We start from the raw sequence: 12,630 nt of genomic DNA on the forward strand, positions 1-12,630 counted from the left end.
GAAAGCAGGTGGGAAAGGACTGAGCTGGCAGGCAGCGTTAACTGAGCGCAACAAAAAGAAAAGCGGCTGTTTAGGGAAAGAAAGAGGAGAGAGCGCGGGAGGGAAGGAAGGAGGGAAGGAAGGAAGGAAGGAAGGAGGACAAAAGGAAAGAGAAAAAAGAGGAAAAGGGAAGAAAAAGAAAGGAGGGAAAAAAGAGAAAGAGAAAATCCCCCCTAGAGGTCTAGAGTTGTGGGCGGTGGGGGCCGCTGAGCATTGTGGGAGTTGTAGTCCGGCCTCTCAATTGACGGAGCCAGGGAGAGGAACGGGGGCGCCCCACCCAAAGCGGCCTCTGCAGAGAAAGAGGCGAGGGCGCTGCTCCCTCCACCGGAAACTACGACTCCCGGCGTCCCTCGCGCGGGGCGGCGCCTTCCCTCCCCCTTCCGCCCCTTCTGCAGCTCCGGGTGTTGCAGCTCCAGGTGGGTGTCGGGGGCTGCGGTGGTGTCTGTCAGGCGGGGGGGGGCGGGGGGGCTGCACGGTCATTGCAAGCAGTGGGGGCCAATCCTGGGAGGCCCAGTGGGAGGAGGGGGGGTTGCCCCGAAGCCCCCCAAGGAGGAGAGGTGGCAGATGCCCCGCCCCCCGCCCATCCCCCCCTTCTAGAATCCCAGGCTAAAATGATGTTTTGGTCAGTCGGGGCCCCCAACCTCCTTTGGCCCTGGGGTGCGGGCGGAGCCTTGCCCCGAGTGGCCCCCTCCCGACCCTGCCTCTCTTCCGAAGGGGGGCTCAGATCCAAGAGGGCCCTTGCAATGGAGAAAGGGCCATAGCAGGCCTCCTCCAAAAAGTCTCCATCGCCTCCTTTAGAAAGGAAGGAAGAAGAAAAGAGCAGGGCTCTTCCAAAGGCGGCCCCTTTAAGACTTGGGAACTTCAACTCCCCGAATGCTGCCTGGGGAATTCTGGGAGTTGAAGTCCAGAAGTCTTCATGAAGTCTTCATAGCCTTAAAGGGGCCACGCTGGAGACCCCTGCAGTAGAGAAGTGGGGGAGTGGCTGACCTTGCAACTGGCCCTGGAAGAGGTCAACCGGTCCCTGGGGCTTCCCCCCTTACCCTCCTGTTCAGGACTGTTGTGGTGGAGCCCCAGTTCCCAGAATCCCCAACCAGCATGGGAGGGGTTGCATTGGACCAGAGACTCTTGAAGCCTGGCAACTTAGGTGGGCTGGGCCTCCATGCCTGGAATTCAAGAAGAACCCTTATTTAAAGTCACTTTCCGGGTGGGAGGGGGCTGCCCCCCACAGTTCTCCCCTGAACTCCATCTCTTTGCATGTGGGGTTGTGTTTATAGTCAACAACCTTCATTAACATTGAAAGGGAGATGAAAACACAAAGATCAGAGTAATGGAGGCACAGACATTCTCAAATTGGGGCAGTGGGAAGAAAATGTTTGATCAAAAAAGTGAGGGAAATATGAGCAAGAAAAAAAAATCCTATAAATGTATTAGAAATACATACGGTATTTACATAAGTATTACTTATATAAATACATAAAATATGTAAAGATAGACGTATAAGAAACTTGGATAAAGAGCTAGTGTAATGTGAAAAGGTGTGGAGAAAGTTGAACTATGTACCAATGGAGAATTACTCTAAGAAATAATATAATAATTTGTTTTTAAAGAAAAGTTTGAAAATCAATAAAGTTTATTTTTAAAAAAATGAAATATCATAGTTTAAGACCCACCTGAGTTTTTGGGGAGGGAAATAGGGAAAAGAATCTGCTCACCAGGTATCCATCTGGCCAGCGTCCTTAGTCTGGTCAGTTTCAGCACATTATTTTATCCCCTGGTTAGGACTTATTAGGAGAGAGTAACAATGAAAGAGCTTGCAAGATGGTAAGGGCTGGGAACATCGTTAGCACCTGCTTAGGGCTGGAAAGAAACTTACTCGGAGCAAGTTAGAGGAATGAAGAAAAACCTCTGCAAAGACTTAGGGCTTGGAGAACCTTCTTCAGGAAGAGTGACCATGAAAGAGCCTGGGTACATTAATAGCACCTGGTTAGGGCTGGAAGTAAAGCCATTAAAAAACCCCTACAAAGACTTAGGGTTTGGAGAACCTTCTTCAGGAAGAGTGACCATGAAAGAGCTTGGGTACATTAATAGCACCTGGTTAGGGCTGGAAGTAAAGCCATTAAAAAACCCCTAGAAAGACTTAGGGTTTGGAGAACCTTCTTGGCAGAGAGGAACAAGGACAGAGGCTGCAATGGGGGAGCTGGGAAGAGGGTTCGCACCTGGTCAGGCCTGGGGAAAAAGGCTTCGGGAAAAAGCTCCGTTCATAAGTCCCACCCGAATTCCCAGCCTCTTTTAGGGAGGAAAAAGGTTTTACACTCCGGAAAATACGGGATATACATTTTGGAAGAATATTTGCAGGAGACAAGTATGTGTGCCTGCTATCTCTGCCATAAATGGGGAAGGGTCTCCCGCTTGGGGTGTGTGTGTTGGGCTAGACCAGGGTTTCCCAACCTTGGCCACTTGAAGATATTTGGACTTCAACTCCCAGAATTCCCCAGCCAGCATTCTTGAAGTCCAGATACCTTCAACTGGCCAAGCTTGGGAAACCCTGGTCTAGATGACCTCCAGGGCCCCTTCCAGCTCTGTGGAGTCTGTGTAGAGTTGGGCCCCTGTGCAGCTCTGTTTGTTGTATCTCCAAAGGGGGGTTCGCCAGGCTGCCCCCCGCCCTCTCCCGGCAATCCTGGACTCTCCCCCGGACTGCGGCACGTGGATGGACACCTCGGAGACCAACAGCACGACGGAGGAGGAGGAGGAGAAGATGGCGTCCGAGCAGCGGCCCAGGACCCGCTCCAACCCGGAGGGTGCCGAGGACCGCACCCCCCTCAGCCTGCAGGCCAGCGTGGGCAGCCGGAGCGAAGGGGAGGGGGAGGCGGCCAGCACCACCCCCGGGCCCCCCGGTGCCCCTGCCCAGGCCCCCAACGGCAAGACCTGGCTGGCCCCCAGCCCCCCCTCCGAGTTCCAGGTGCGGACGCCCAGGGTCAACTGTCCCGAGAAAGTGGTGAGTGGAGACCCGTGGCCAGGCAACCTCTCTCCCCACTTCCATTTCTCCCTTTCTCTGCATCTGCCTTTATTTATTTATTTGTTTGTTTGTTTATATTTTATATTTTATTTTAAAATTTAATTTAATTTACTTTTATTCTATTTTTTATTTTATTATTTTATATATTAATTGGACTTCTATGCCGCCCTTCTCAAAGCGACTCAGGGCAGTGTACAACATTGTAAATGCAGACAATATATGTGAGGAATCTAATTATTTTTTTAAAAAGACATGAACAAAGTGAATACAAAATTCTAAAAAAAATCTTGTAAGGTCATAAAAACCTAGAAGACGGAAGGCAGAAAAAGACCTCATGGTCCATGTAGTCTGCCCTTATACTACTTTGTGTATTTTATCTTAGGATGGATATATGTTTCTCCCAGGCATGTTTACATTCAGTGACTGTGGATTTACCAACCACGTCTGCTGGAAGTTTGTTCCAAGCATCTATGACTCAGTAAAATAATATTTTCTCCCGTTGCTTCTGATCTTTCCCCCAACTAACCTCAGATTGGGCCCCTAGTCATCACGTTCATCCAATTCTATCATTCATATCTGCTGGGGACAATTTCAACATTCACGGCCCCTATGCCCGCTGGCAGAAGAGCTTTACAAAAGACCAGGAGGGAGGGGAGCAGTACGTCTCACCGGAGGGAGTTTGTTCCAGAAGGTTGGGGCCGCCACAGAGAAGGCTCTTCCCCTAGGCCCCATCAGCTGACATTTTCTTGCCGACGGGACCCGGGGAAGGCCGACCATGGGGCATCTAACCGTCTGTTGGGATACATGAGGAAGAAGTTTTATTTATTTATCATTTGTACTTATAGGCCGCCCAACTCCTTACGGACTCTGGGCAGCGTACAACATAAAAACAATAAGCACAATATAAAACAATCTAAAACCCAATTAAAAATACATTCATTCTTAAGAGGCTGGAACGTGGTCGTATCGAATTATCCTCGGCCCTGGGCCTGTGGGCAATGCCAGGTCTTAAAGGCCTTCCGGAAGGCTAGTAGGATAGGGGCAGTGCGGATCTCTGGGGGCAGCCGGTTTCAGAGAGCCGGAGCCACCACAGAGAAGGCCCTCCCCGCGGTCCGACACTGTCTGGTCGATGGGACACAGAGAAGACCAAACCTGTGGGCCCTTACCAGTCGCTGGGAACTGCTGGCTCTTCTTAACTCTATTTAACTCTATCTGAATAAAAGAAAAAAGAAAATAAAAGGAGGAAAAGGGAGAAAAAAGACCTGAATAGATCAACGGAGAGAGAGAGAGGCAAGAATCACATATTTAATTTCTTTTTCCCCCAAAGTTTTTTATTTTTCCTCCACCATAAAAAACATGCTTACAACATCTTGTACCTTCAATACAGCTTAAACATATATCTTGTTAAATACAGTTTTACTAATATATATATATTAGCATACTAATATATACATATCACATGTTTTTTCCTGAATTTTTAAAATTGAGGGAGACTAGGATAGCACTATTTCGGTCTTGTTCTGGCCTCATCAGCTAGCCATACCCTTACTGGGATTTGATCCTGGGGCTTCTGCCTTGTGGAATATATCCATTTTTCTTAAATCTTGCTGTCTCCTTTTCTAGTTTCATCATCCAAGCAAACCAATTATCTTCTAATTATATTTGCCGCTTCATGTTCTTCATAAAATACTTTTAACTTCTTAAATCCCAGCCGCAGTGTCTCCTCCTCATCCTTCATTTACTTTCTTAATAACTAAAGACTCTTATCCAATAGGAAGTCCACATTTCCTTATATTTAATTATTAACATTGTGAATCCTTTAAGTATAACTTCTATTTAGTGGCTGGTCATTTTCATTCCATTCATTTTCACCTTAATTCTATTTTCTTCTTGGTGGTGTAATGTACATCCACTAATTCTGAATTGTTGGGGGTGGTGCTCGTCCACCTCTGGCAGTGATGGATCCTGAGCAGGGTGAGCCAGGCCCACCTGGGCACCTAGGGCCAGTGGGGTTGCCAGATGAAGCAGAGAGGGAGGGAGAGATGGACCTGGAGGAACCTGGAGGACCACCAGAGGGGGCAGAGATGCCCATGACAGTAGGGTCTGACTCGGAGGAGGAGGAGGGGGAGGTGGATCAGGAGCCTTTGCTAGATGCCCACTTTAGAAGACTGAGAAAGAGACAAGAATATTTCTATGGGGAAAAGAAGTAGTCTGTAGTTTGTAGCTCTAGGGCATTGTCGACCACTCCCTATAGGTATTTAATGGTGGCGTATGGGTAATTCGGGGTGGAGTTTCAACGTTTTCCAATGGAGTCGGGTGATGTTTGAGGTTTTAGTCAGGTTACGCTAGACAACTGTTATTTTCCTGCTAAAATCCTTGGAGTAAAAGTGCGCTGTCTGCGGAGATGCTGGGAAGGTGTAAAAGTAACTCTGTGAAACTGGAGACTCCTGATCTCATGAAGGAAGGCGCAATTAGCTTTGACCTTCTACAGCAGCCTAGACATGGAACTGTTATCTTTTTTTTTGACAAAGTTTTCTTAGTTTTCAAAGGTATCTTAAAACAAACAAATAAGCAAACAATGAAAAAAATATCTTAAAAAAAGGACAAACAAAAACCAACAAAAGAAATTGTAATATCAGCAAACATCCAGTATTTCTGCATTGCTACATCGGATATTTCATTAATTCCTATAGTAATATTCATGTTAATTAATGATGGAATTGGAACCGTTACCTTTTAATGACTCTCACTGAGCAGCTGCCAAGTTGAAGTCGTGTGCATGACTTTGGCTTGTGTCATTGAGACTTTCTGTATAAAAAGATTGATTTGAAATGTCAGCGCATGGATTCCTCCTTTGTTCTCCAGCTGCGTAGCCCCGGGACAGAACAATAATCATTCAAATTAAATATATTTATACATTTGCTCCAGTTACAAACAGTCTTCCTTCTATTGGCCTAAAGCCATGGACCCGTTTTGAGCCTAAATCTCTTCCCTTCTCTCGCCCAGATCATCTGCCTGGACCTCTCGGAGGAAATGTCCCACCCGAGGCTGGAGTCCTTCAACGGGTGAGCCGGGACCCCTCGCTTGGCCAGAGGGATCTTTTTTGGGGGGGAGGGGCGTGCTGGCTTCCTGGGGACCAGTAGATCCTCCTTGGGTGAGACACAGAGCCGTCTCCGGCTTTGACGGACAGCTGGCATGGAGGACAAACCAGGATTGCTGCCTTTTGGTTCTTGTGGTGGTTGTCCCAGCTTCAGGCTGCAGGGGGCGTCTCAGCCTCTTCCTGGGGGTGCTGCAAAGGCCTGTGGTCAAGGTTCTAGTCCTCTTGGATGAGCGGAAAGGAATTCGGGTGGGGTCTCCTCTTGAGATGGGCCTGGTCTCCTCTGGAAACCGGCCACCTGGAGCGGGAGGAAGGCCGGGGCGTCTCTGCAGGGCTTCCACCCACGTTGCTTCCCTGGCGGTGCCTCATGGGCCTCCTCCCCCTCCCCCAGGCTGAAGACCAACGCCCTCAACATCTCCCAGAAGATGATTGAGATGTTTGTCCGCACCAAGCACAAGATTGACAAGAGCCACGAGTTCGCGCTGGTGGTGGTGAACAATGACGTCACTTGGGTGGGTACCCTTGTGTGTGTGTGTGTGTTCTGTCTAAGCGAGAAGCCCCCCCACCCCCACGAAATGCTCCCCACACACAGCCAGAGTATACAGATTTGCAGTATATTATTTTCAAAATGTTCACAGCAGAAATAATGAACTGGATAAATAGATATCAGCGAACGCTGGGCAGCATTTCCAAGTCACATTTACTGGCTTCTTATCTCAGAGTCTCAGGGCGGAAGCCAAAAGCTCATTGAAATGCTTCTTCTAATCACCACAACTCACAGCGTCTTGGCAGGAATCCCAGAGAGTCAGATTGCAGTTTCTAATACTTGAGTGTAGCACAAATAGTTGTCACGTCCCTTTTGTTGAACTTTGATGTTCACTAATCGCTCATCACGAGACGCCTCCTTATAGAGCCACAAGGCGTGGCCGAGTGTTCTATAGAGCTATTCATACATAGCTCTCTTCCTCCTCAAATAATCCTGCCTGCTAATAGCCCTGCGCACTCGTGCATCGAGAAGGGTCAATCCCTCTTCTGAGCCACCCATGGGCACCTCTGGGGGTGCGACAGGCCCTGGTTGGCTCTCAGCCTCTGAGTCCACGTCCTTCCTGCCTTCCACGCTCCATCGCAGTCGTCAGCTGAGGGCTGCCCGGTATCCCTGTGGATCCCATTGGATCTCCGCTCACGTGACCTCTTCCTCCTCTCCCTCTCCGCAGCTGTCCGGCTTCACTTCCGAGCCCAGAGAGGTTTGCAGCTGCTTGTACGACCTGAAGACCCTCCCCTGCAAGGCCTTCAGTATCCTTCCCGGAAGGGGGTCCCTGCTGGCAGGAAAAGAGGGGGGTGGGTGGGGGGTTTGATCTGCGCTTGGGATCCCCCCCCCCAAGTTAGGAAAAAAAATCCCATCTGATTTGGAGGAAGAGACGGGGAGAAAAACAGGACGTGGGTTTGGGCATAAAGTTTATTATTTTTTCCCCACCTCCCAAAATCCACATGAATGAAAACACGACCTCAATGCCTGACATTATACACGAGGGTCGCCCAAAAAGTAATGCACCACGTTTTTTTTCTTCCACAATTATTTGTTGAACACAATGAAACTCACACACAAGAAAGAAGGATGGTTCTTCTACACTCCCTATTTTTCCATGTAATTTCTGTCCCATTCTCTGGCCTCCCTCCAGTGAGACACAAGGGCATGTGGGCCCAGTCGGTACCACTCCTGGTTCTGGTCACGGAGCCATTTCTGACCGAACCGTCTTCTAATGGCCTCACACCCTCTGTGCCCAGTGACCAACCGTCCTTCTGTCGACTGCGGATTCTCCACAAACTGCACACAAACACTTGTGAATGCTCCCAACAGTTTCTTTCTCCACAGTGAGAAATCCAAAGACGACAATGCTGCTTGTAAACACACATCACTTACAGATGCTATTTCGTCTGCAGCTGCACTGTCTGAAGAAACACAAAATGTACATGTATACAAATGTGTGTGTAAAGTTTCACATTCGTACCATTAACGTAGGCTGAGAAAAAAAATGTGGTGCATTACTTTCTGGGCGACCCTCGCAACCACGTAACAAATTTAAAGTATTTTAAGATTTATATTATTTTAAATATAAAATATTCATTTTTGGTTGTTTAATTGTTGGAGTGACAGACCTAGGACAGTTGAAATGGAAATAGAATTTTAGGACTTTTATGACTTTTTAGATAAAAACCGGGCGTGTTTTAACCTGACAGCTGCCTCGTGGGTGTCACTTGTGGCCCCCTGGCAGGATTCGCATCTGGCCCAGCCGGAAAGGGAACATGGGTCCCGGAGCTGGAGGGGACCTTGGAGGTCTTCTAGTCCAGCTCCCTCAAGGCTTGAAAAAAAGAGGGGCTCCAAATTGTCCCCCTCCTCGGATTGGACAGTTAGTGCCTTGATTGGCAAGCCTTCTTTTTAGTGACCGTTGGCACTTACGAAAAATGACCGTTGCAGCATAGCCGTGGTCCAGGTTCAAATGCTTGCCCAACCGACTCGTGTCCTGGAGGGTCATCTGGGCCCCTTTTCAGTCCTTACTAACATGTTGCGTTAGTAGTAACAACTCTTGCTTATCGGAAGGTCCAGAATGCCATTAAGCCAGACTTGTTACTAACTCAACGACAGGCAGGAAAGGTCGTAGAAGTGGGGCAGAGCTCTCCCCTAATGACCCCCTTGCTTAGCAGTGGAAGTTATGGCAATAGGCCGAGGACTCTGCACGGGGGTGGGGGTTTTTGGGGGGTGGGGATCCTGGCATTGTGGAGGCAGGTGGGGAATCCGGGGTCTCCAGCTATGGGAACTTGAATAAGACTTTGTGGACTTCAACTCCCAGAATTCCTCAGGCAGCTGCCGAGGAACTCTGGGAGTTGAAGCCCCCCAGTCTTAAAGTTGGAGCCCCCCCCCCCCCCCCGTGCTAAACCCAGGCCTTGACCTCAACTGCTGCTGCTCAGATCTGGAGGGGCTTTTCAACCTGATGTGAGTCTTTCCCCTTTCCTCTCCCCCTGGGTGGGGGTCTCCCCGAGGGAGGGGAGGGGAGGGGGGGTCTTGGGAAGGCCCCCCCTTGAAGCCCCAGCCCTGCCTGGGACCCCAAATACATCTCCCTGCCTTCCCACCAATCACAGGCAGAAGTGCTGGGGGGGGGGGGTTTCACGTTGGGTGGGTCCTCGACTTCTGGCCGTCCCTGTCCTCTGGCCCTGGGGGCTGTGCAAATGGGGGGTCCCTCTGGCTGCGTCCCCCCACTCCCGATCCCCCCCACCCCCCTGCCTGGTCCTTTCTCGGCAGACAGCAGAAGACGGAGCTCCCGGTGATGGAGAACATCCAGACGATCCCCCCACCCTACGTGGTCAGGACCATCTTAGTCTACAGCCGCCCCACCTGCCAGCCGCCCGTGGTGGTGACCGACCAGATGAAGGTGCTCACCGTGTCCATCTCACAAGGGGACGGACGGGGACACACACACACATGAGTCTTGTGTGGAAGAGGTCCCAGTAGGACCATAGGGAGGGAGGGAGGTAGAGCAGTGTTTCCCAACCTTAGCATCTTGAAGAGATCTGGACTTCAACTCCCAGAATTCCCCAGCCAGTGAGTGCTGGCTGGCGAATTCTGGGAGTTGAAGTCCAGATCTCTTCAAGATGCTAAGGTTGGGAAACACAGAGAGAGAGAGAGAGACAAGTGGAGACAGATGGATAGAGATAGATGATAGAATAGATAGATGGTAGATAGACAGACAGGGAGGGAGAGAGAGAGAGAGATAAATGGAGAGATTAGGGAGGGAGGTAGATAGTGATGGGTAGAGGAAGACAGAGAGAGAGACAAATGGAGACAGATGAATGGATAGGTAGGTAGAGAGAGAAAGAGACAGGTCAATGGAGATCGGTAGATGGATAGAGATAGATGATAGATTAGATAGATGGTAGATAGACAGACAGATGGCAGGTAGGGAGAAAGAGATTAATGGAGGTAGGTAGGTAGGGAGGTAGATAAGAGAGAGAGAGAGGAAGAGAGAGACAAATGGAAATAGACGAATGGAAAAGTAGGTAGGGAGGTACAGAGACAGAGAGTGATAAATTGGAAGAGCAGTGAAATGTCTGCAAAGAAATAATAATAATAATAATAATAATAATAACAACAACAATAATAGATTTGCATGCTGCCCGTCTCCAAGGACTCGGGGTGGCTCACAATAAGCAAGTCCAGTTGCCTCCTAAACAAAGCCTCTTTGGGGCAGCCGTGGCCTGGATGGCCGAGGGTGTCCAGCACTGGAGGTGTTTAAGGAGAGAACAGTGTGGAGGTTCCAGGTAACATCCGAACTACACCAGAGTCCAAAGTCTCCAACTGATTCCCTTCCACAGACAGAAGCACAACTTCTGCAGGGGCTTATCTGGCACAGTGGGGGGTCTCCCGCTTGAGTCGAGGGCTGGACTAGGAGACCTCCAGGGCTCCTCTGACCCACAGGGGTCTGGGCATGGTGGCCCCTTGTGGCCCCAGGGTCTTGAGTCCAGGGAAGGAAGAGGCTCTGAGAAGATAAAGCCAGGAGCCCCCGTTGCCTTGAGCCGAGTGATGTCCAGGGAGGTTGAGGGGGGGAGGGGAGGGGGAAGGGGAGGGCTGAGCAGGGAGGCTCCTCTCGCCCCCACCCCCCCTTGACGGCCTCTCCTGCCCCACAGAAAATGCTCCAGTGCCCTTACTTCTTCTTCGACGTGCTCTACATCCACAACGGGGTGGAGGAGAAGGAGGAAGAGGAGGCCACCTGGAAGGTAAAGACCCCCCCCCCCCCGTGCCCCCTGCTGGGTTATTTCCCCCTTCTTCTCAACCTCTCCGCCAAGGAGGCTCTCAGGCTGGGACTCCAACTCCCATCATTCCCCACCCAGCCTCCCCCCTCCCATGGGAGCCCCCCTTTTGACCCACCCTCCTGCTTGACCTTTGCCCTTTGGGTTTTTATTTCTCCCTTCTGCTTTCCTTCCTTCCTTCCTTCCTTCCTTCCTTTTTCTTTCATTTATTCCTTTTACTTCCTTCTTTCTCTTTCCTTTATTTATTCACCTTCCTTCCTTCCTTCCTTTTTTCCTTTTTTTCCTTTTTCTTTCATTTATTCATTCTGCTTCCTTTCCTTCCTTTATAAGTTCACCTTCTCCTTCCATCATCTTTCTTTTTCTTTTATTTATTCATTCTTTCATTTTTTTTCTCTTTCCTTCTCTTTCTTTATTCATCTTTTCTCTTTTTTCTTATTTCCCTTCCTCTTTTTCTTTCATTCATTCATTCATCCTCCTTCCTTCATTTCATTTTCTTTCTGTCCTCATTTATTCACCTTCCATCCTTCTATCTTTCCCCTCTTCTTTTTCTCTTTCTCTTCCTCCCTCCCTCCCTCCCTCCCGTTAAAGTGCCCAGGGTCGGGTCATCCCGCTCTAAAGCAAGGGAGGGGGGGGCTTTGGAGCAACGTGCTCCCCATGCTCCCAGTTCTGGGGGTCAGGCCAGGGACCCTTTGTGAGTGGTGGGACTGGGAGCAACCCCTGCCTGCTCTCCTGACGTCCATCTACCCCCTGCCCCCTCCCCCCCCCCGTGCCCCCCTTCTCCTCCCAGGAGACTTTCGCCGCCTTCAGCCACTTGGACGCCAAGGGCACCAACTACAAGTACGAGGTCTCCCTGAGTGGCCCCGCGGTGGAGCTGCACAACTGCATGGCCAAACTCCTGGCCCATCCCCTGCAGCGGCCCTTCCAGACCCACGCCTCTTACGGCATGCTGGAGGAGGAGGAAGAGGAGGAGGCGGCCCCCGAGATGGAGGCCGTGGTGTGACCCCCCTCCCCATCAGACCAGAGGAGAGACCCCCCACCCTGCGAGAGCCCCTCTCTTTCCTCCCTAACCTTCCTGGATGGGGGATGTGAACCGGAGGGGGGGCTTGGGATACCCCTCCCAAAAGGACGGAAGACGACCTTGTGTGGGGCAGCCGGAGGGGCTGCTTCCCCGAGGAATGGAGGGACCCTGGGGGTCTGGGGATCAGTGGATTAAAAGTCATGTGACCCACCTTCCTGCCAGTCGGATCTTTCGGTGGAAGGAATCCGGGTCTGCTCATTAAAGTTTGGACATGATCTTTGGGCTTTGGGGCTTTGGCTTTTCCAGATGTGCGTCCGGCTTCACTCGGGAACGGCCAGATGCTTGGCAGAAAGTCCATAACTGCAGGGGGAAGTTGTCTCGACTGCTCCGAGTTATAACGGGGCTGCAAAACGCCCGGTGCTTCCACTGGTCTTAACAACACGGCTCTGTGCTGGCAGCGCTCTGCCTGGGCCTGGAAGGGACGGGGGTTTCTTGCACTGGGGTTTTAATTGGGTTTTTTTAATTAAAAAGGTTTTTTTTATTTATGAAACATTTAAGAAACATAACAGATACACCACAATATGACACTCCTCCACTCGAAACAGAACTCCCTACGAAACTAAACACAGAAACATAGAAGTCTGACGGCAGAAAAGG

The 12,630-nt window shown here is 50.3% G+C and overlaps 1 protein-coding gene across 1 annotated transcript; it reads left to right on the forward strand.

Annotated features, from left to right (window-relative positions):
- The first annotated feature begins 353 nt into the window (after window positions 1–353).
- BABAM1 (BRISC and BRCA1 A complex member 1) lies at window positions 354–12,249 on the forward strand. Its single transcript, XM_070743179.1, has 9 exons — window positions 354–455; window positions 2,677–3,034; window positions 6,062–6,120; window positions 6,544–6,664; window positions 7,367–7,445; window positions 9,120–9,144; window positions 9,451–9,580; window positions 10,833–10,922; window positions 11,743–12,249. Exons 2-9 carry the CDS (start codon window positions 2,747–2,749, stop codon window positions 11,953–11,955), a joined length of 1,005 nt encoding a protein of 334 aa, XP_070599280.1. The 5' UTR covers window positions 354–455; window positions 2,677–2,746; the 3' UTR covers window positions 11,956–12,249.
- Window positions 12,250–12,630: the final 381 nt, after the last annotated feature.

This window comes from Erythrolamprus reginae, chromosome 1 (assembly GCF_031021105.1).
Source record: "Erythrolamprus reginae isolate rEryReg1 chromosome 1, rEryReg1.hap1, whole genome shotgun sequence".
Lineage (NCBI taxonomy): Eukaryota > Metazoa > Chordata > Lepidosauria > Squamata > Dipsadidae > Erythrolamprus > Erythrolamprus reginae.

What these genes read in the sequence shown, in the direction of transcription:
- BABAM1 (XM_070743179.1), top strand. Translation starts at nt 2,747, where the DNA reads ATGGACACCTCGGAGACCAACAGCACGACGGAGGAGGAGGAGGAGAAG. An exon ending in AGGCTGGAGTCCTTCAACGG is followed by an intron (nt 6,121 to 6,543) that starts GTGAGCCGGGAC and finishes CCCCTCCCCCAG; the next exon opens with GCTGAAGACCAACGCCCTCA. An exon ending in CCTCCCCTGCAAGGCCTTCA is followed by an intron (nt 7,446 to 9,119) that starts GTATCCTTCCCG and finishes GCTGCTGCTCAG; the next exon opens with ATCTGGAGGGGCTTTTCAAC.